This window comes from Mobula birostris, chromosome 9 (genome assembly GCF_030028105.1).
Source record: "Mobula birostris isolate sMobBir1 chromosome 9, sMobBir1.hap1, whole genome shotgun sequence".
Classification (NCBI taxonomy): domain Eukaryota; kingdom Metazoa; phylum Chordata; class Chondrichthyes; order Myliobatiformes; family Myliobatidae; genus Mobula; species Mobula birostris.
Genome location: NC_092378.1, coordinates 152,994,525 through 153,015,335, shown reverse-complemented (window position 1 = coordinate 153,015,335; position 20,811 = coordinate 152,994,525). Strand labels below are relative to the sequence as shown.

General features: G+C 45.1%; 1 protein-coding gene across 2 annotated transcripts in view; it reads right to left on the bottom strand.

Annotated features, from left to right (window-relative positions):
* LOC140203223 (mitochondrial Rho GTPase 2-like) overlaps nucleotides 1-14,545 on the bottom strand; it is a 43,219-nt gene extending 28,674 nt beyond the window's left edge. Inside the window, exons 1-5 of one of the 2 annotated variants that reach the window (XM_072269197.1) lie at nucleotides 14,408-14,545; nucleotides 12,013-12,071; nucleotides 7,876-7,957; nucleotides 6,127-6,170; nucleotides 4,735-4,788 (exon numbers count right to left, since the gene is read on the bottom strand). In XM_072269197.1, the coding sequence (XP_072125298.1) occupies nucleotides 4,735-4,788; nucleotides 6,127-6,170; nucleotides 7,876-7,957; nucleotides 12,013-12,071; nucleotides 14,408-14,444 (276 nt within the window). In that variant the 5' untranslated portion in view covers nucleotides 14,445-14,545. The remainder of the gene's footprint in view (nucleotides 1-4,734; nucleotides 4,789-6,126; nucleotides 6,171-7,875; nucleotides 7,958-12,012; nucleotides 12,072-14,407) is intronic. The other variant, XM_072269198.1, reaches the window with a different exon arrangement.
* Nucleotides 14,546-20,811: the final 6,266 nt, after the last annotated feature.

Here is a 20,811-nt window from a genome sequence, read left to right as displayed (position 1 = left end):
CCAGCCCCGACTAGGAGTTGAGGATGCCATTGTCTACCTGCTGAACCGTGTCTACGCCAATCTAGACAAGCCAGCGAGCACTGTGAGGGTCATGTTTTTTGACTTCTCCAGTGCGTTCAACACCATCCGCCCTGCTCTGCTGAGGGAGAAGCTGACAGCGATGCAGGTGGATGCTTTCCTGGTGTCATGGATTCTTGATTACCTGACTGGCAGACCACAGTACGTGTGCTTGCAACACTGTGTGTCCGACAGAGTGATCAGCAGCACTGGGGCTCCACAGGGGACTGTCTTGTCTCCCTTTCTCTTCACCATTTACACCTCGGACTTCAACTACTGCACAGAGTCTTGTCATCTTTCGAAGTTTTCGGATGACTCTGCCATAGTTGGATGCATCAGCAATGGAGATGAGGCTGAGTACAGGACTACGGTAGGAAACTTTGTCACGTGGTGTGAGCAGAATTATCTGCAGCTTAATGTGAAAAAGACTAAGGAGCTGGTGGTAGACCTGAGGAGTGCTAAGGTACCGGTGACCCCTGTTTCCATCCAGGGGGTCAGTGTGGACATGGTGGAGGATTACAAATACCTGGGGATACAAATTGACAATGAACTGGACTGGTCTAAGAACACTGAGGCTGTCTACAAGAAGGGTCAGAGCCGTCTCTATTTCCTGAGGAGACTGAGGTCCTTTAACGTCTGCCAGACGATGCTGAGGATGTTGTATGAGTCTGTGGTGGCCAGTGCGATCATGTTTGCTGTTGTGTGCTGGGGCAGCAGGCAGACACCAACAGAATCAACAAACTCATTCATAAGGCCAGTGATGTTGTGGGGATGGAACTGGACTCTCTCATGGTGGTGTCTGAAAAGAGGATGCTGTCTAAGTTGCATGCCATCTTGGTCAATGTCTCCCATCCACTACATAATGTACTGGGTGGGCACAGGAGTACATTCAGCCAGAGACTCATTCCTCCGAGGTGCAGCACAGAGCGTCATAGGAAGTCATTCCTGCCTGTGGCCATCAAACTTTACAACTCCTCCCTTGGAGGGTCAGATACCCTGAGCCGATAGGCTGGTCCTGGACTTATTTCATAATTTACTGGCATAATTTACATATTACTATTTAACTATTTATGGTTCTATTACTATTTATTATTTATGGTGCAACTGTAATGAAAACCAATTTCCCCCGGGATCAATAAAGTATGACTGTGACTATGACTAAGCAGGGAGTCCATGGACTGCAGGTTGGGAACCTCTGATCAAGAGTACACACTCAATAGCAACAAGTTTAATTGGAAAGCTGGCACCTCTTCTAGCGAAGCACTCCCTCTGTAATACAGCGAGGATGATTGCCTGTTCAATTGGCCACAGGAGTCACTTGCTCCATCATGCCTGTGCTAACTCTTAGTGTGATCAAAGAAGTCATTCTTATTTAGTTACTCCAGAAGTCACTGCCCTTTGGCTCAAGAAGACAAAAGCTATCAAAGATCCCCACCCTCAGGGCCTGCCATCTTCTCACAGCTACCAATGAGAAGGATGTACAGAAGTCTGAAGTCCCAAATCCAAAACAACAGCTACTTCCCTTTAAACATTCTGTTGCTGAACCAACTGACTTAACGTAGTAGCACTATGATCACTTTGTACTACAATGAATATTTTTGTTCAAATTGTGTCTTTTCTTGCAAACTTTATGTTTAAAATATTGTGTCTCTATGCTCTGTACCTGCCTTGCTGCTGCAGTTAACCTTTGCATTGCACCTACGCATACTGTATTTGGAATTGTGGAGTCGACAATGCATCCTGACCTGACTGATGCCCTTTCCCCCACTCCAAAGACTCAAACAGCGAGCTGCTGTGGTCTGGAACGTGGCTTATTGGTGAACAGTGGGGGCGCTGCACGGCCTCAGTCACAGCAAGGACAAGGATTCAAGTCACGGTGTCACCTGCTTGCAGCCGCCCGGGGGATGGCGTCAGAGTCAGACACTCCACTGGCAGTGTGGCACGGCATCCATGATGGAGTCAGTGCTGCCTGCCCTCCTGTGTTTGCTCAGCAGACAAATTGTATTCTGTTCAGCTGCAGACTGTTGCAACGTTCAAGGACTCAGGGACTTGTACTATATTTTTATGTGTGACTGTATTTTGCTGATATCTTACATGTGCTAAATGTGCTTTGTGTTGTTAGTACTGTGTTTTGCACCTTGGCCCCGGAGTAATGCTGTTTTGTTTAGCTGCATTCATGGGTATTCATGTATGATTGAACGACAATCAAAATTGAACTTTAACTTGCCATTTTAATGTGTGGCTATTGAACCCTGTAAGAATCTTGTACGTTTCAATAGGAACCTGACTCAATGTGGTCAGACTCTATGGGGTAAATGGCCTAATTCTGCTCCTATGTCCTATGGTCTTTCCAATCCCATGTTTTCTGGTTTTGTTTGTAATTAGAGATTTAACTTTTGTAGTTTTGATCAGTTAAAGCTGGAAAATACTCTACAGGCTTATTTGGTGTAAAAGTACAATTTTTATTTTAAAAAAACCATGCTGTCAAATTTTATATTTTATTAACTTTGCCTTAAGAATCTCCTGGCTTTCTTCATGCTTATACAGACCACAATGCAATTACATTTGTGTGTGCAGGATGGAACAGACAGAGGCATTACATGGTGATCTAGTTGACAGAGGGAACTTACTGGTACTCATTTCACTGAGGTTGTTTCATGCCGTTACGCTACCGTGTCTTTCCGATCCAATGAGCCCGTACCACCCAATCACATCCATGGGACCAATAACCCATCTGTCTCTGGAATGTGGGAGGAAACCGCAGTGCCCAGTAGAAACCTATGCAGTCATGGGGAGAACGTATCAACTCCTTACAGACAGTGGTACAATTGAACCTGGGGTTACTGGCACTGTAATAACATTACACTGACCACTATGCCACCATGCCACCGGTTGCTAGGTAGGTTTGCTTCACAGATGTATCTGAACCTGTTTCTGATTAATCAAGAATATTTGATTTTTGCCAAATGTTAAAAAAGAGAAATACAAACACCCCCGAATTGAATCAACAAACAATCTGCTGGAGGAGCTCCACAGGTCTGTTTGCAGCTGTTGGGGAAAGGGGCGGAGGAAATGTTGATCTTTCAGGATGAAACTTGGAGAAGAGTTCAAAACTTATTTTTCTCTTAAACACGAGAGTCTGCAGATGTTGGAAACTCAAAGCAGCACATACAAAATGTTGGGAGGAACTCAGCAGGTCAGGCAGCATCAATGGAAAAGAATGAACAGTTGATGTTTCAGGCGAAGACCCCTTATCAGGACTGAAATGGAAGGGGGAAGGTGCCAGAGTGCAAACCAGAACCCAACCTGATGGCATGAATACCAATTGCTCCTTCCAATTAAGTTCTTTTTCCCTACCCCTCCCCACTTCTATTCCCCCTCTTCTCACCTGCCTATCACTTCCCACTGGGTCCCCTCCTCCGTTCCTTTCTCCTATGGTCCACTCTCCTCTCCTATCAGATTCCTTCCTCTCCAGCCCTTTGCCTTTCTCACCCACTTGGCTTCACCTATCACCTTCTAACTAGCCCCCTCCCCTGCCCACCACTTTTTTTATTCTGGTGTCTTCCCCCTTCCCTTCCAGTTCTGAGGAAGAGTCTAGGCCCGAAGCGTCGACTGTTTTATTCATTTCCATAGCTGCTGCCTGACCTGCTGAGTTCCTCCAGCATTTTATGCACTGCTTTTTTATCTTCCTCTTAATCTTTCCTATGCTTACTTGTACTTTTATATAATTACCTATATATGTGAACTGTTCAGTGAATTTCCCAGTAACTAGTATAGCTACTAGAAGCTTAGTTTTTCCGTAGCAGATGTCATGTCACTCGAATCTGCCCATTTTAACTGTAATCACCGGAATGCTGTTATCTTTTTAAGTCAGAACTAGTTTTTGTATAAGATGACATAACTTTTTGGTTCTTTACCTGCTTTTTTTCTTTTTTGGCTCTCTGCTCTTGTAACACTCAATAATGTCTCAATTTTAACTTCTGAATTTCTGTGTCAAAAAATCACCAGAATAAAAACAGAAGTTCTAGGATCTGCAGCCTCGTGACACAGAACTAAACCAGAAGGTAAAAAAAGCAAAATTCTAGACTATACCTGCTATATGAAAAAACAGTTTAATGTGGTATACACTCAGCCACCCCCTTTATTGGGTGCAGCTGCTCGTTAATGCAAATATCTGATCAGCCAATCATGTGGCAGCAACTCAATGCATAAAAGCATGCAGACATGGTCAAGAGGTTCAGTTGTTATTCAGACCAAACATCAGAATGGGGAAGAAATGTGATCCAAGTGACTTTGATCATTGAATAATTGTTGGTGCCAGAGTGGTTGGAGTGTCTCAGAAACTGCTGATCTCCCACGATTTTCACACACAAGAGTTTGGTGCGAAAAACAAAAAGAAAAGTCCAGTGAGTGGCAGTTCTGTGGACAAAATTGACTTGCTAATTACGAAGGGCAGAGGAGAAGGGTCAGACTGGTTCAAGCTTTCAGGAGGGTGACAGTAACTCAAATAACCACACATCACAACAGTGGTGTAGGAAGAGATCTCTGAATGCACAACACGTCAAACATTGAGTGGACAGGCTACAGCAGCGGAAGACCATGAACATACACTCAGTAGACACTGAGTGCATCATTCCTTAATGAGCTCAGACACAAGATAATTTTAATGCACTGTACCTTCTCAATGGTGCTCTCCTGGTTTACATCATACACAACACAGACCACATTTGCCTGCAAAAAAAAACAGAGCCAAAGAGGATTGATCATGGAGGTTTCGCCCTAGGATCCTGAAAATTCACAGAGGTCCAAGGAGTGACACAGCCTCCCCTTGTGAAGGATAAGAGTGCCTAAGTTGTGTACGCAAGTAAAGCCTGGCAGATCCTGAAAAAAAGCATGGCTACGCTTAGTTTAGGAATGATTGTGAAATGTTTGATTCGGGGGGGGTGGGCATTTGAATGCTTGCTTTAGGAACTCTTTCCCCAGCAATGCATAGTGAGAGGGTAGGAAGGTAGCCACAAGACTGAGGTGAGCAGGAACTTCCTTGACTACGTTACTTCTCATTTGAGTTCCCAGTGGGAGTTTGTGGGGGGAAAGGGAGAGGGAAATTCAGGGTGGAACAGGTAAGGGAGTGAGGAGTGTGAAGAAGGGAAAAGAGAGGGAAACAGTGAACAGCAACCATAAGGCAATGAAGCTCTAAACCATTGTGAGTGAACCCTCTCAGTCCCAGTCTGAGATTTAGAATCAGAATTGGGTTTAATATCCAACATATGTCATGAAATTTGTTTTGAGGCAATTTTTTAAAATATATTTTTTTAAAATTTAAATTAAATAAGTCATGTCATGCAAAAAGAGACCAAAAAAAGAAAAAAAAGTGAGGTAATGTAGACTAATAGAATGAGTGAGTGAGTGACTGAGAGAGAGTGTGTGTGTGCGTGCGCACACCCTTAACTCCTGGTGGAGTCGTCGGGGCACAGTCATAACAAACTTTTTGCTATGCCGTGTCATACGCCGTGTCTTGGGCATCTGAAACCTTATGGAGCCCATCCTTCTCCAGGTTTTTGTTTTACAAGGTCAGTTGGTAGCTCGACACTCAACCCAGGCATGGATGGAGAGCGTACAAGGGAGCCGGCCGGATTCGAACTCGGGACCTCTCGCCCCAAAGTCCAGCACTGATGCCACTATGCCACCAGCCGGTTGATTGATTAATTGATTGATTGACTGTCCACTCAGAACTCCAATGGCTGATGATGAGCTTGTTGGTTAGTCTGTGTCACTGGACTAACAGAGGCCTGTGTTTGTGGGTGTTGGAGGCACTGACATGGTCGGCTGCTGGAGACTCAGTCAGCTTCAGCAGGTGCTGGGGAGCCGGAGGGAATGAACAGCCCTTCATTCTCTGACTGTCGGAGGTAACCACAGCAACAGGCAACAGCACAAGGTTCTCCATTGATTAGCAGTCGGCCAATAAATAATTCCCTCCTTTGCCTGAATGTGTGTGTGCTTATAAAGAATTCTACACGACAGTCCACAGCTGTGAAATATGTCTCTGCTCCGACCCTGGGAGGCCCTTACCCGGTTAATCTCTTCTTGGAGCTCGTCGTCTGTCTGTTCTGAGGCTGCAAACAAATAAACACAGTGTTACACGCTTGCACCAACTCACACACTGCTCACACCCAAGGTGCACTCTGAACAGACACCAAGCAACATGGCAATAAAAAGAAAGATAGCTTTGTTTGTCACATGTTCATTGAAACATGCAGTCAAATGCATCAGTTGCATCAACAACCAACACAGCCCAACTAGTTAACTTTCCAAGTTTCCCAATGCCCTCAATTCCCTGCTTTAAAAAATTTATTAACTTCCTCTTCAAGTCCCAGAAAACTCCACAACCCCTGAGGCAGACAATTCCAAAGATTTGCCACTCTCTGCGAAAAGATCCTACACACACAATTTTAAATGACTGCTCCTGGGTTTTGTAACCTTGCAACATCAAGCATACCAGTCCTTCCTCAACATCTGTGCAAATTCAGGTTACAAACAAGACTGTCATGCTCTCCCCTTGATCTACCTGGGCTTGCACAAAGAATTTAATCCCTAATTTAAGCCAATTTATTCAATAAAGATTAGATGAAAGATAAAGATTAGCTTTATACGTCACATACACATTGAAATATACAGTGAAGTGTATCGTTTGTGTGAACAACCAACAGTCCAAGGATATGCGGGGGCAGCACCAACACAGCATGCCCACAACTCACTAACCCTGACCCATACGTCTTTCGAATGTAGGGGGAAACCCATGCGGTCACGGGAATTGAACCCCGATTGTGACTGCTGACACTGTGAAGCATTACCCTAACCACTGCGCTTCCATGTTGCCCTTGCTGTGTACTGAGGTGGAGGTCAGGGTGCTGCAGCTGACCCTGGTTTACAGGCAGGGCATCACTGATTTTTGTAGTGTCAGTTTTAAAGAACACCCAACGTGGAGCAGACTAACACACTGAATTGCACACTGTAACATCACACACAAGACTGAACATTTGGGTGTGCATCCTGGTGAGCCTTGGCCAGTGTCAAGTAATCTGCACACAGCAAGGAGCCACAGGAGATAATGAGCAGATCACCCGTTTCAATAATGATGGTTTAAGAACAAATATTGTCCAAAACACCAGAGAAACTCCTCTTCTCACCCACAAGATACTCTCTGCCGGGTCTGTTCTGTCTATCAATGAAGAGACACGGTATCTGTTTAACATTTAATGTAAAGGTATAAGAGTGTTCCCTCAGTACTGTCCTGTAGCTCAGCCTATATTGTGCTCAGGTCTCTAGATTGGGTATAAGCCTGAATTTTGGGAGCCAGAAGCAACAGTGCAACTCACTGAACCGGGTTAACGTGGGGCAGCAAAGCAGCATAGCGGTTAGCTTAATGCTTTATTGTGCCAGCAATCAAAGATCAATTCCCTCTGCTGTCTGTGCTGATCGAAGATCAATTCCTCTGCTGTCTGGGAGGAGTTGTACGTTTTCCCTGTGACTGGGTCGATCTCCTTTGGGTGCTCTCTCTGGTTTCCAAAGGATGTATGGGTTAGGATTAGTAAATTGTGGAAACGCTATGTTGGTGCCAGAGTGTGGCGAGACTTGCGGGCTGCCCCCAGCACATCCTTGGACAGTACTGGTCGTTCACACAAACGACACATCTCACCGTATGTTTTCAAGTACATGTGACAAAGCTCATTTTTAATTAATACAATACAAGCTGCTTAAAAGACAGCAACATGGGACAAATTTCAAGAGTCTCTTTGGGAACTGAGGCTGATCCTTTACCTGAGTAATCAATGATGTGAGTGGGAATTCTCTCTGGCGTGACATCCCCAGGGATTGTGATCTCTTCTGCACGTGCTGGCACCTAGCGAACAAAGCGTGAATGGATCACAGTCAGTCAGCCTGCTCCAAGCACTCTAACCCCGCGCAAGGGGAGCAAATAAACCTGAAATGTGAAAATCTGAAACGGAAACAGAAAACATGGGGAGCCCCCAGCAGGTCAGACCGCATCAGTGGAGAGAGAAACGGAGCAATGTTTGAGTTCTGAGGCCTCCCTCAGTTCTGATGAAGGTTTTACTCCATAGACGCTGCCTGACCTCATTGGTATTTTCAGCATTCCCTTTCATTTCGGATTTAAAGCAATAACACTGTTTCCTACCTCTCAGTTCCACCATTTTATAGTTTCTTCTCTTCTCTATAGTCTCATTCATCTCTCTCTCTTTTTACATCTCCTTTAGACATATCAGTAGCAATTAGCAACCCTCACTACGTCCCTCAGTTGGTTATCGTCACCTTTAGTCACATACGGTCTTTCCTAGTCTCCATCCAACCACAGGTACACTTGTTCTCTCCACCCCTCCTCTTTCCCTGCAATTTAAAACGTATTTCATTTTGAATACTAGCAGATATCCCACCTGTCCCGGAAGTTCCGGGAGTCTCCCGCATATTGATAGTGGCTCCCTGTTGCCCGCAAATTATATACAATATCCCAGAAATTGATTTTTTGAGAGCGAGCAAGAGAGAATGAGAGAGAAAGCGTGAGCAAGTGCACGAGATCGAGAGAGAAAGAGAGAGCACGAGAGTGACAGAGAGAACACGAGAGCAAGAGAGAGCGCGCCATGGCAGAGTGTTCCAAAAAAAGAAAATATAAAGCGTACATCACCCCAGACTACACTAAAGTGTACCCCTGACTAATAGGGGTCAAAATAATGACAGTGTTGCTCGCTGCACTGTTTGCAACAATGACTTTTCTATTGCCCATGGTGGGTTAAGACTGTAAAAGACATGTTGAGGTGAGTTTAACAGGTGTTATTCGTTCATTAGCATAGCTAACGTTATTTAAACTAGCTGGCCAGCTGCTAAGGAGCTACTCTATTGCAGACATCCCACCTCCCGCAAACTGAAGGTGCTACCTCCCTGAAATTAGTTTTTGCAGGGTGGGATATCTGATACTAGTTCTGACAAAAGGATAATGGCCTGAAACATTAACTCCCTTTCTACCCCAGCCTACTGAACATTGAACTCTACAGCACAGGCCCTTCAGCCCATGTTGTCCTGACATTCTAACCTATTAAGATCAGTCTAACCCAGGGTTTCCCAGCCTTTTTTATGCCATGGACCCCTACCATTAACCGAGGGGTATGTGGACCCCAGGTTGGGAACCCCTGATCTAGCCCATCCCTCCTATATAGCCCGCAATTTTTCTCTCATCCTTGTGCACATTTAAGAGTTTCATAAAAGCTCCTAATGTATCTGCCTCTACCACCACTACTGGCAGGGCGTTCCATTCTCTGTGTAAAGGAACTACCTCTGACATCCCCCCTGTACATTTTTCCAGTGCCCTGCACTCTTAGCCATTTCCACCCAGTGAAAAAGCCTCTGACTGTCTACTCAATCCATGCTTCTTACCACCTTGCACACATTTCCAGCATATTCTATTTGTGTCTCTATGATCAAGCCTACAATCCCCACCACTGAGCACATCTACACAGAGCGCTGTCGCAGGAAAGCAGCATCCATCATCAGGTCCTCCATCACCCAGGCCGTGCTCTCGTCTCGCTGCTGCCATCAGGTCCTCCATCACCCAGGCCATGCTCTCGTCTCGCTGCTGCCATCAGGAAGAAGATACAAGAGCCTCAGGACCCTCACCACCAGGATAAGAAACAGTTATTACCCCTCAACCATCAGAATCTTGAACCAAAGCAGATAACTTCACTTACCTCAGCACTGAACAGATTCCACAACCTACGGACTCATTTACAAGGACTCTACAACTCCAGTTCTCGATATTTATTCATTCATTCATTCATTTATTTAATGTTCTTTTTTTTTGCACGTGCAGTTTCTGTTTTTTGCACATGGGTTGTTTCTCTGCTGTCTTTGCTGTGTGTGGTTTTTCATTGTTTCTTTCTACTTACTGCGAATACCTGCAAGATGATGAACCTCAGGGGAGTATATGATGACATTTATGTACTTTGATAATAAATTTACTTTGAACAGAAGATTGACCTCTTGTCTGTTAAAGGATATTGGAAAACATGGATTCATCAAAGATTCTGTTGCTTACTCCCCCATCTGATGCTCTCAAGAACCAACTCCTGACCTGTCCTATCTCTGCCAGGGGCTGCAGTGAAGGTACCTCATTGCACAGGGTCACAATCAATCCACAGGAGACTTGCTTACACAAAAAAAATAAAGACCAACATACCGTGTGCCTGCCTGTTATCTTGCTGTACCGTCATATTTACTTCCTGCCTCGTCCAAACCTAACAGGGCATCAGTCACTAAGAGAGGCGGGGGAGGAGCTGTGTAGACTCATTGTGAGAGGAGAAAGCTGTTCCACACCCAGAGGTGTGGAGTCTGAACTGAAAGATCTGGTCAACTGTACTCCAACATGCCAAAATAAATACCTGTGGAATCCACAGGCTGCACAAACCATTCAAGGAAACACCCAATTCATAATCTCAGCTCTTGCAAAGCCACTCACCAGCCATTGCTAAGTTAATAAATTTCACATCACATGCTGGTGGTAATAAACCTGATTCTGACTACCATCTACCTCGTTATGACCTTGCACTTTATTGCTGCACCGCACTTTCTCTGTAACTGTAACCCTTTATTCTGTATTCTGTTATAGCTTTACCCTGTACTACCTCAATGCAGAGTTGTCATGATCTGTCTGCCTAAACCATATGCAAGACAAGTTTTTCACTGTACCTCAGTACTTGTAATGATAATAAGCCAATTTGTTAATATATATATTTATCGGGATCAAAAATCCCTTTAACACAGCAAATCAAATGCAATATCCAGTCTAGGTCTTCTTCCCTCTTCTGGCAACAACAACTCTTACTGGGTTATTCCTCGTGGGCTGAACCTTCTCCAACAACAGGTGTTCCAGGACAAGCTGGGAATTAGTCATAGTCATACTTTATTGGTTTTTGTTACAGTTGCACCATAATTAAATAGTAATAAAACCATAAATAATTAAATAGTAATATGTAAATTATGCCGGGAAATAAGTCCAGGACCAACCTATCGGCTCAGGGTGTCTGACCCTCCAAGGGAGGAGTTGTAAAGTTTGATGGCCACAGGCAGGAATGACTTCCTATGATGCTCTGTGTTGCATCTCAGTGGAATGAGTCTCTGGCTGAATGTACTCCTGTGCCCACCCAGTACATTATGTAGTGGATGGGAGGCATTGACAAGATGGCATGCAACTTGGACAGCATCCTCTTTTCAGGCACCACCGTCAGAGAGTCCAGTTCCATCCCCACAACATCACTGGCCTTACGAATGAGTTTGTTGATTCTGTTGGTGTCTGCTACCCTCAGCCTGCTGCCCCAGCGCACAACAGCAAACATGATAGCACTGGCCACCACAGACTTGTAGAACATCCTCAGCATCGTCCGGCAGATGTTAAAGGACCTCAGTCTCCTCAGGGAATAGAGACGGCTCTGACCCTTCTTGTAGACAGCCTCAGTGTTCTTTGACCAGTCCAGTTTATTGTCAATTCGTATCCCCAGGTATCTGTAATTCTCCACCATGTCCCCTGGATGGAAACAGGGGTCACCGATGCCCTAGCCCTCCTCAGGTCTACCACCAGCTCCTTAGTCTTTTTCACATTAAGCTGCAGATAATTCTGCTCACACCATGTGACAAAGTTTCCTACCGTAGCCAATTGGTAGGAAAATACAGTACCGTAGAATTGGACACTGCTGGGCAATGACAAGTGTAGGGGCAGGTGGGTAAGTGAGGACATAAAACCACACTTGATCTGATTCAGATTTATGTATCACGTACAGTGAAGTGAGTTGTTTATGTTTACGGACGTGCTGGGGGCAGCTGGCAAGTGTCGCCGCACATTCCAGCGACAACACTGCATGCCTGCTTGCTTCCATAAAATCCAGACAGACTCACCTCCTCGGGAAACTCCTCGCTGACCAAGGACATAATCAGTGATGTTTTGCCAACTTTAGCTGGAGAGATAAAGAGAAGAAACAAGCATTAATTGCTGAACAGATAGAAGGTCATTACCCTCTCACAAGAAACAGTTTGTTATGTCTGTGATCTCTCTTTTTATCTCCCACATTGAACAACTTCACCTTCAGCTCTATTCACTTTCTCCAGTCTCAAAAACAGTTACTTTCTCCAAGCAGTACAGCTGATCAACACCTCCACCCACTAACCCACCTGTCCACAATGCCAACCACAACTATTTTATCATTTCCTGTCAGTCAGCTGATGTACAAACACTCCTGTTCCGTGTATAAAAGCTATTTTATCTCTTTATTAAGATTTTAATTATTATTGTGTTATTTTTGTGTTGCATCAGAGCTGAAGTAACAATTATTTTGTTCTCCTTTACACTTGTGGTCCGGAAATTAATTCAAACAATTTTGACTCTAAGATGCAACTTGGGGAATTCGTACTGGCCCAAGATGAACTCTACCACCATGAGGCTCAAGAACAGTTACTACCCCTCAACCATCAGACTCTTGAATAAAAGAGGATAACTACACTCATCTATCGAGGTAGATGACCGAGGTAGATGACCGAGGATCTCACTTTAAGGACTCTTTATCTTGTTATTTCATGCTCTCGTTATTTATTTACATTTACATTGGAACAGTTTGTTGCCTTCGATGCTCTTGCTTTCATTGATCCTGTTTACAGTTACTATTCTAAAGATTTGCTGAGTATGCCACAGAAAAGGACTCTCAGGGTTGTATGTGGTGACATGTATGTATACGGATAATAATTTTTACTTTGAATTTTGAACCTTTCTGAATTAAATTGAATTGACTTTATTTCTAACATCCTTCATATACATGAGTAAAAATCTTTACGTGATGTCTCCGTCTAAATGTGCAATTTAGTAGTTTGTACAACAGGACGGTCAATATAACATAGAGATACAGTTGTATCAGTCTGATGCCCTGGTGGATGAAGCTGTGCCGGTGCCAGTAGCTCCTGTGGTACTGTTTTGATGGAAGTATTGTAGGTTTCTATCCAACCCTGGCCACTCTCCCTCTCTTCCAGTGACAACTACAATACTGCCTGCTGAAGTCATACAGAACTCAAAATGCCATTAGGTTTACTGCCAGTTTTCACCCTGCTCTCATTTTCACATAGCCCATCAGTCTCCTCCCTCCCTGATCCAAAATTGTGCAAACTTTCATCCCACCCTCTACTGTCATGGAGGTGGTACAGGAGCATCAGGACTAGGACTGTCAGACTGGGTAACAGCTTCTTCCCTCAGACTGTGAGACTAATGAGTACCCTGTCACCACCGAGATCTCGTCACTCGGGCAGCGAGCTGTTTACCGTTTACCTGCACTACACACTATACGCATTTTAAAGTATATTAGTATGACTACTATGACTATTATTTGTGGTGATATTTTATTTTATGTGGTATGTGTGTCATATATGTATTATGGTCCGGAGGAACGTTGTTTCATTTGGTTGTATATGTGTATAATCAAGAGACAGTAACCTTGAACTTATCTCCCATCACATCTGCTCCAGACAAAATGTACGACTGAGATTATCTTCCTTGTTCACAAGGCATGGATTCTCTCGGGAAGGGAATCTCTCTCAGTTATTTTAATCTCTCTCTAACTGTCCTTATTCATTATTTACACAGCTCAGAAATTTTTGTGTTAAATGGACTATCTTGGTCTTGATTTTGTCCCAGATGTCTCCTCTGTTCTCTCCAACCCTTCCCCCGGCTGCAATTTGAAAAACACCTCGCTTTCTCACGTTTCCAGTTCTGAGACAGGATTGATGATCTAAAACGTTAACTATTTTCTCTCCCTACAGATGCTACCTGTTGAGTGTTTTTTTCACTGCGGAGATTTGAAGGCTGACTGTTCCTGCATTTGACCATTCTCCAGTCACAAGCCAACCCCCTCCCTCACAGACTACTCACAGTTACTCCGGGACAACTCACATCGCTTCTTTCCACTTCCAAAATCCCAACTCCTCCCTCCAGTCCCAACCCTCCCACCTTCCCTCCAGCCTCCCTCTGTCCTCCCTCACCCTCTACCTCCTCCCTCTCTCCCTCCAACATCTTCCCTCCCTTCTCTTTCTCTCTCTCTCCTCCTTTTGCCCCTTTTCTTCCCCCCCGTCTCTTCACCTCCTATTCTCCCCCTCACTCTCCCTCACCCCTCCCCACTCTCTCACACTCACAATGACCCTCACTGACTCACTCTCTCCCTCCCGCCTCACTCGGTTGCCCGAACTTCTGTCCGTCAGTACTCTCTGCTCGCCCTCCGTGTACTTTCCCCTCACTCCGTCTGCCTTTACTCACGTTCTCCCACCAGTAAAATCCTCACGTTTCCCCTCATGTTGGCGCGGGTTTCTCCGAGCAGGTTACTGCGGCCGCTCGGGGAACGGCATCAAACCCGCCGGGCAAGCCGGCAACTTCCGGAGGGCAGCCAAAGACTGTTCGGCAACTTCCGGAAAGCCGCCCGAGACTGTTCGGCTTCTTCCGGAGATCCGCCCAGATACTGTTCGGCAACTTCCGGAGATCCGCCCATATACTGTTCGGTAAATTCCGTCACAATTCGGTTCATCCCGTCGTGCAGCGACCATCGGCAACTCGGGTTTTTCCGGAGAACGAAGCGCCGGACTCAGCGTTCATAAACGCTGCCCGACTTGCTGACTGTTTCTAGCATTTTCAGTTCTGATGTCCATCTTCCAGAGAACTCTATGTTCAGCTTTTTCGGGACAGGTTATATGATAAAGGGTAATAATGTTTATCATATTGCCACTACCTTGCCTTTTAGAATCCAACATTTCACATTTTAGTCATAGTCATACTTTATTGATCCCGGAGGAAATTGGTTTTCGTTACAGTTGCACCATAAATAATAAATAGTAATAAAACCATAGATAGTTAAATAGTAATATGTAAATTATGCTGGGAAATAAGTCCAGGACCAGCCTGTTGGCTCAGGGTGTCTGATCCTCCAAGGGAGGAGTTGTAAAGTTTGATGGCCACAGGCAGGAATGACTTCCTATGACGCTCTGTGTTGCATCTCAGTGGAATGAGTCTCTGGCTGAATGTACTCCTGTGCCCACCCAGTACATTATGTAGTGGATGGGAGACATTGACCAAGATGGCATGCAACTTGGACAGCATCCTTTATTCAGATACCATCGTCAGAGAGTCCAGTTCCATCCCCACAACATCACTGGCCTTACGAATGAGTTTGTTGATTCTGTTGGTGTCTGCTACCCTCAGCCTGCTGCCCCAGCACACAACAGCAAACATGATAGCACTGGCCACCACAGACTTGTAGAACATCCTCAGCATCGTCCGGCAGATGTTAAAGGACCTCAGTCTCGACAGGAAATAGAGACGGCTCTGATCCTTCTTGTAGACAGCCTCGGTGTTCTTAGACCAGTCCAGTTTATTGTAAATTCGTATCCCCAGGTATTTGTAATCCTCCACCATGTCCACACTGACCCCCTGGATGGAAACAGGGGCCACTGGTACCTTAGCTCTCCTCAGGTCTACCACCAGCTCCTTAGTCTTTTCCACATTAAGCTGCAGATAATTCTGCTCACACCACGTGACAAAGTTTCCTACCGTAGTCCTGTACTCAGCCTCATCTCCCTTGCTGATGCATCCAACTATGGCAGAGTCATCAGAAAACTTCTGAAGATGACAAGACTCTGTGCAGTAGTTGAAATCTCTTTTCAAGAGATCATCATCTTTAAAGCATTGCACAGCTACACCACTCCAATCTTCCTTTATTCACTCAAGATAGAATCATATCTCAGGCCCTCGGCTGGTTGGGTTTGACCATGGATGGGATGTTGAGTCCTAGCAGTCTACGTTGTACACAAAAGCCAGGGCAGTACGAAATGGGGACCAAGCTGTGCCCATGTAGCCCACTCCCGCTCTCCACACTACTGATGAATCCAAAGGAACAGCAGAAGCCAATACAGTTTGACACCAGCAGCATTGCAGGAGTTGCCAGTCAGCATTGAACTCAACATAGGACTGCCTTAGGGATTCCAGCTCTGATTTTTCCTCGGAATTTACTCATGAAACCGTTCCCATGAGTGGATATAGCAGCAAGGTAGCAAAGACTTAAAATCAGTTTTCCTTCTCCTCGGTGAGCTGCCAACTACAGCTAACAAGCCCCACCTGCCTGTAGCAGCTGGGCTTGAGGTGCCAGTAACCCATCTTTGCCCCTTCTCCTGCCAGTAGAAATGGTTCTGTTATGGCACGCATAAGGGCCAGGAGCTGGACGTAGTTGTCAGAGGCCATTTGAGATGTACGCCATTGGGTGCTTTTAATAGGTAGTAGCAGCTTGTCCCCGTCACCTGCCCCGGCAATGACAACCTTAAGGAACCAATTATACTTAGAGTGATACTGTATATCAGAAATATTGCACACATCCATTTCCACCATCAAGTATACACATCCATTTATCACTACTTCTTTCTTAGCCTCCTATGAATCAAAATCAGGTTTAGTATCACTGGTGTGTGTTGTGAAATTTGTTGTTTTGTGGCAGCAGTACATTGCAATAAGTAATAAAAACATAAATTGCAGTAGTATTTATACAAACACACTCACACACCTGTGTGTATATTTGCACACCTATGTGCAAAAAGTGAGCAAAAAAAGAAGACACAAATAGTGAGGTGGTGTACATGTGTTCATTGTCCGTACAAAATTCTGATGACAAAGGGGAAGAAGCTGTTTCTGAAATGATGCGTGTAGGTTGTTAGGCCCCTCCCCCTTCTCCTTGACAGTGGCAATGAGAAGGGGGCATGTCCTGGGTAATGGGGGCCCTCAGTGACGGATGCCGCCTTTTTGAGGCATCACCTTTTGAAAGTCTCCTGGATGCCAGGAGGCTTGTGGCCCCATGATGGAGCTGGCTGAGTTTACAACTTTCTGCAGCTTTTTCCAATCCTGCAGAGTGCCCCCACCCCTCCTTACCAGATGGAGATGCAACCAGTCAGAATGCTCTGAGGAAATTTGTGAGAGTCTTTGGTGACATAACAAGTCTCTTCAAGCTCCTCATGAAATATAGCCACTGTTGTGCCTTCTTTGTAACTGCATCGATGTGTTGGACACAGAGTAGATATTCAGCTATGTTGATACCCAGGAATTTGAAACTGCTCATCTTTTCCACTGCTGATCCCTCAGTGAGGACTGGTGTGTGCTCCCTTGTCTTTCCCTTCCTGAGGTTCACAATCAGTTCCCTGGTCTTACTGACATTGAGAGCAAGGTTGTTGTTGAGATACCACTCAACCAGCTGATCTCTCTCTCTCCTGTACGTCTCCTCGTCACCACCTGAGGTTCTGCTGACAATAGTCGTGCCATTGGCAAATTTACAGCATTTCAGCTGAGCTTTCAGGTGTTTGACTGTGTTCTTTTAACATACTGTTAGATTACCTGCCTTTATCAGCTTCTCAGACACCCCGGGTTAGATTTCTTCTTCAAAAAGATACTTCCACCAAAAGGTGGTGAGACATGGATAGGGAAGGTCAAAGTCAAAGTTTTGTTTCTTGTCAATGCACATGTGCACGTATGCAATGAAAAACTTCCTTGCTGCAGCTTCAGATAAGCAGCATTCACATTATTGTTAAATTGGTTTATCATAGTCACAAGCACCAAGGTACAGTGAATAACTCATATGCATGTCATCGAATTCAATACAATTGTGCACTGATGTAATACAATGGAAAGCAATAACAAAACACAGAATAAAGTGTTACAGTTACAGAGAAAATGCAGTGCAGTGCAGGCAGACAATATGGTGCAAGGTTGCGGGGCCAAGAGTCCATCTTATTAGGAGACCATTCAATAGTCCTATAATTGAGTGGATGTGGGGAGAATGTTTCCTATAGTTGGTGAGTCCAGGACCAGAGGGCACAGCCTCAGAATAGAGGGACGTCTATTTAGAAAAGAGATTCCCTTAGTAAGAGTTTGGTGAATCTGTGGAATTCATTGCCACAGATGTGTGTGGAGGCTGAGTCAGTGGGTATATTTAAAGCAAAGGTTGATGGGTTCCTGATTAGTCAGGGCATCAAAGGTTATAGGGAGAAGGCAGGAGAACTGGGGTTGGAAGGTTTAATAAATCAGCCATGATGGAATAATGGAGCAGACTCAATGGGTCGAATGGCTTAATTCTCCTATATCTTGTATTCTCAATAGTATAAGTGATACTCAGTAGAAAGCTACAGTATATAAAGTTTAGATTATAGGCCAAACACAAGGAAATGGGACTAACTTGGATGGGAATTTGATCGGCATGGAGCAGGTAAGCCCAGGGTAACAATTTGGCCAGGTTCCCCACCTGGGCCAAATTTTGTGTTGGGTTCACCCACCTGAACACTGCACAATGGCTTCATGGGGTCATCAGGATGCAGGGGTTTGTGATGGTTCCTCCGTGTTCTGACAGTCAGGGTGAACATAGACGGCTCTGAGCTCATCTGGAAGCGAAGCCCTGCTGACTCCAATGTCACTTGATTCAACTTTATAAAAGGTGATGGTATTTAATCCCTGCCACAACTGTCGAGCATCCCTCACTGATTTGAAGTTTGGTCCGGAATAGCCACCTTGTCTGCGAGATGGCTTTCCAAAGACCAGACCTGGACCTCTTGTAACTTACTTTCAAAGTCACTTAGATCACATTTCTTCCCCATTCTGATGCTTGCTCTGAACGACAACTGAACCTCTTGACCATGTCTGCATGCTTTGATGCATTGAGTTGCTGCCACATGATTGGCTGATGAGATATTGGCATTACTGAGCAGGTGTAGCTGATAAGGTGGCCACTGTGTGCTCGTTTAATTCTCAGTACATTTACTGATGTGAGACTCTGTCCTTTGGTGAACAGGATAAAGGGATTGACTCACACGTGTACCATTCTGCACTCTGTCACCCTGATCAGTCTTGCAACATTCAACCATGGTCAGCTTTGTCCTGGGAAATCACCACAACTTAGGCCTCTCCTCTTGTAGGATTATCTACATATTGTGTCAAGAAACCTTCCTGAACGCACCTAATAAACTCCACCCCATCTAAACCTCTCGCTTTATGGACATGCCAATTGATATTTGGGAAATTAAAATCCCCCACCACAACAACCCTGTTATTATTACACCTTTCCAGAATCTGTCTCCTATCTGCTCCTCAATGTCCCTGTTACTATTGTTAAGGCATCCGTTAGTCTTGCGAGACCATGGATCTGTGCCTGGAAAGTCTAGTGTCCTCTCCAGGGCACAGGCCTGGGCAAGGTTGTGTGGAAGACGGCAGTTACCCATACAGCAAGTCTCCCCTCTCCACGACACCGATGTTGTCCAAGGGAAAGGCAAGGGCCAATACAGCTTGGCACCGGTGTCGTCGCAGAGCAATGTGTGATTAAGTGCCTTGCTCAAGGACACAACGTGCTGCATCGGCTGAAGCTCGAACTCACAACCTTCAGATCACTAGTCGAATGCCTTAACCACTTGGCCACGTGCCCTGTTACTATTGGGTGATCTATAAAAAACACCCAGTAGAGTTATTGATCCAGTGGAGTTGTAACCTGCCCTGCTCCAACCATGTAGACATCATGGCCAAGAAAGAGCAGCAGTGCCTCCACCCCCTCAGGAGCCTAGAGAAATCTGAAGTATCCCCTTTGACCTCCACCCCACCAATTTTTATTGATTCATCATAGAAAGTGTGACAGAGGACTCTTTGATCTACATCTCTCGGGGACGCATACAGAGTCAACATCAGGTGCTGCTGCAAAATCTTCTTCTCAATGAAAGACATTCTTTGGTCTGCCCAAAACTTGTTAGTCTGCTGTGGAAGAATGCTGCCGACTGGCACAGTTCAGGCCGCAGGAGTACGTGCTGTGGAACACACTGAAGTTTGGTGCCACTATCCCAAGGGCTCAGTGGGGGAGGACCACAGTGTAAATCTTCTCCTGCTGGAGAGGGAGGGGCAGTGTTGAGGGAGGACCACAGTGTAGGGTTCTTCTCCTGCTGGAGAGGGAGGGGCAGTGTTGAGGGAGGACCACAGTGTAGGGTTCTTCTCCTGCTGGAGAGGGAGGGAGCCCCTCAATTACCATTGGAGCAGTGTACCAGCCCAGAGTTCCTCAGGAGAGGCAGCCATGCTACTGATGGGAATGAATGTAATAGACCATTGTAAATTACAGCATTGACTATGAATGTAAAGAATGAAAAGGCATCGAACGGTTTGTCTTTCATTGCAGACTGAAAATGTCAACACTAGAGGGCACAGTTTCACGTGACGGGGGAATATTTAAAGGAGATTTATGAGGCAAGTATTTTGCAACAGTGCTGTCAGAATCAAGTTAGTATCACAGGTATATGTTGTGAAATTTGTTTTGCGGCAGAAGTACATTGCAATACTTAATAATAAAAACTATGTTACAATAAAAATAATTAAGTAATTAATGCAAAAAGAGAGGGAAATAAAAATAATAAGTGTTCATATGTTGTTTGTTCAGAAATCTGATAGCAAAAGGGAAGAAGCAGTTCCTGAAATGATGTGTGTAGGTCTTTAGGCCCCCCTCCTTTCTCCTTGATGGTAGCAATGAGAAGAGAGCATGTTCTGGGTGAGGTGGGGTCCTTAACGCCTCCTTTTTAAAGTATTGTCTTTTGAAGGTGTCCTGGATGCTGGGGAGGCTGGTGCCCATGATGGAGCTGGCTGAGTTTACAACTTTCTGCGGGTTTTTC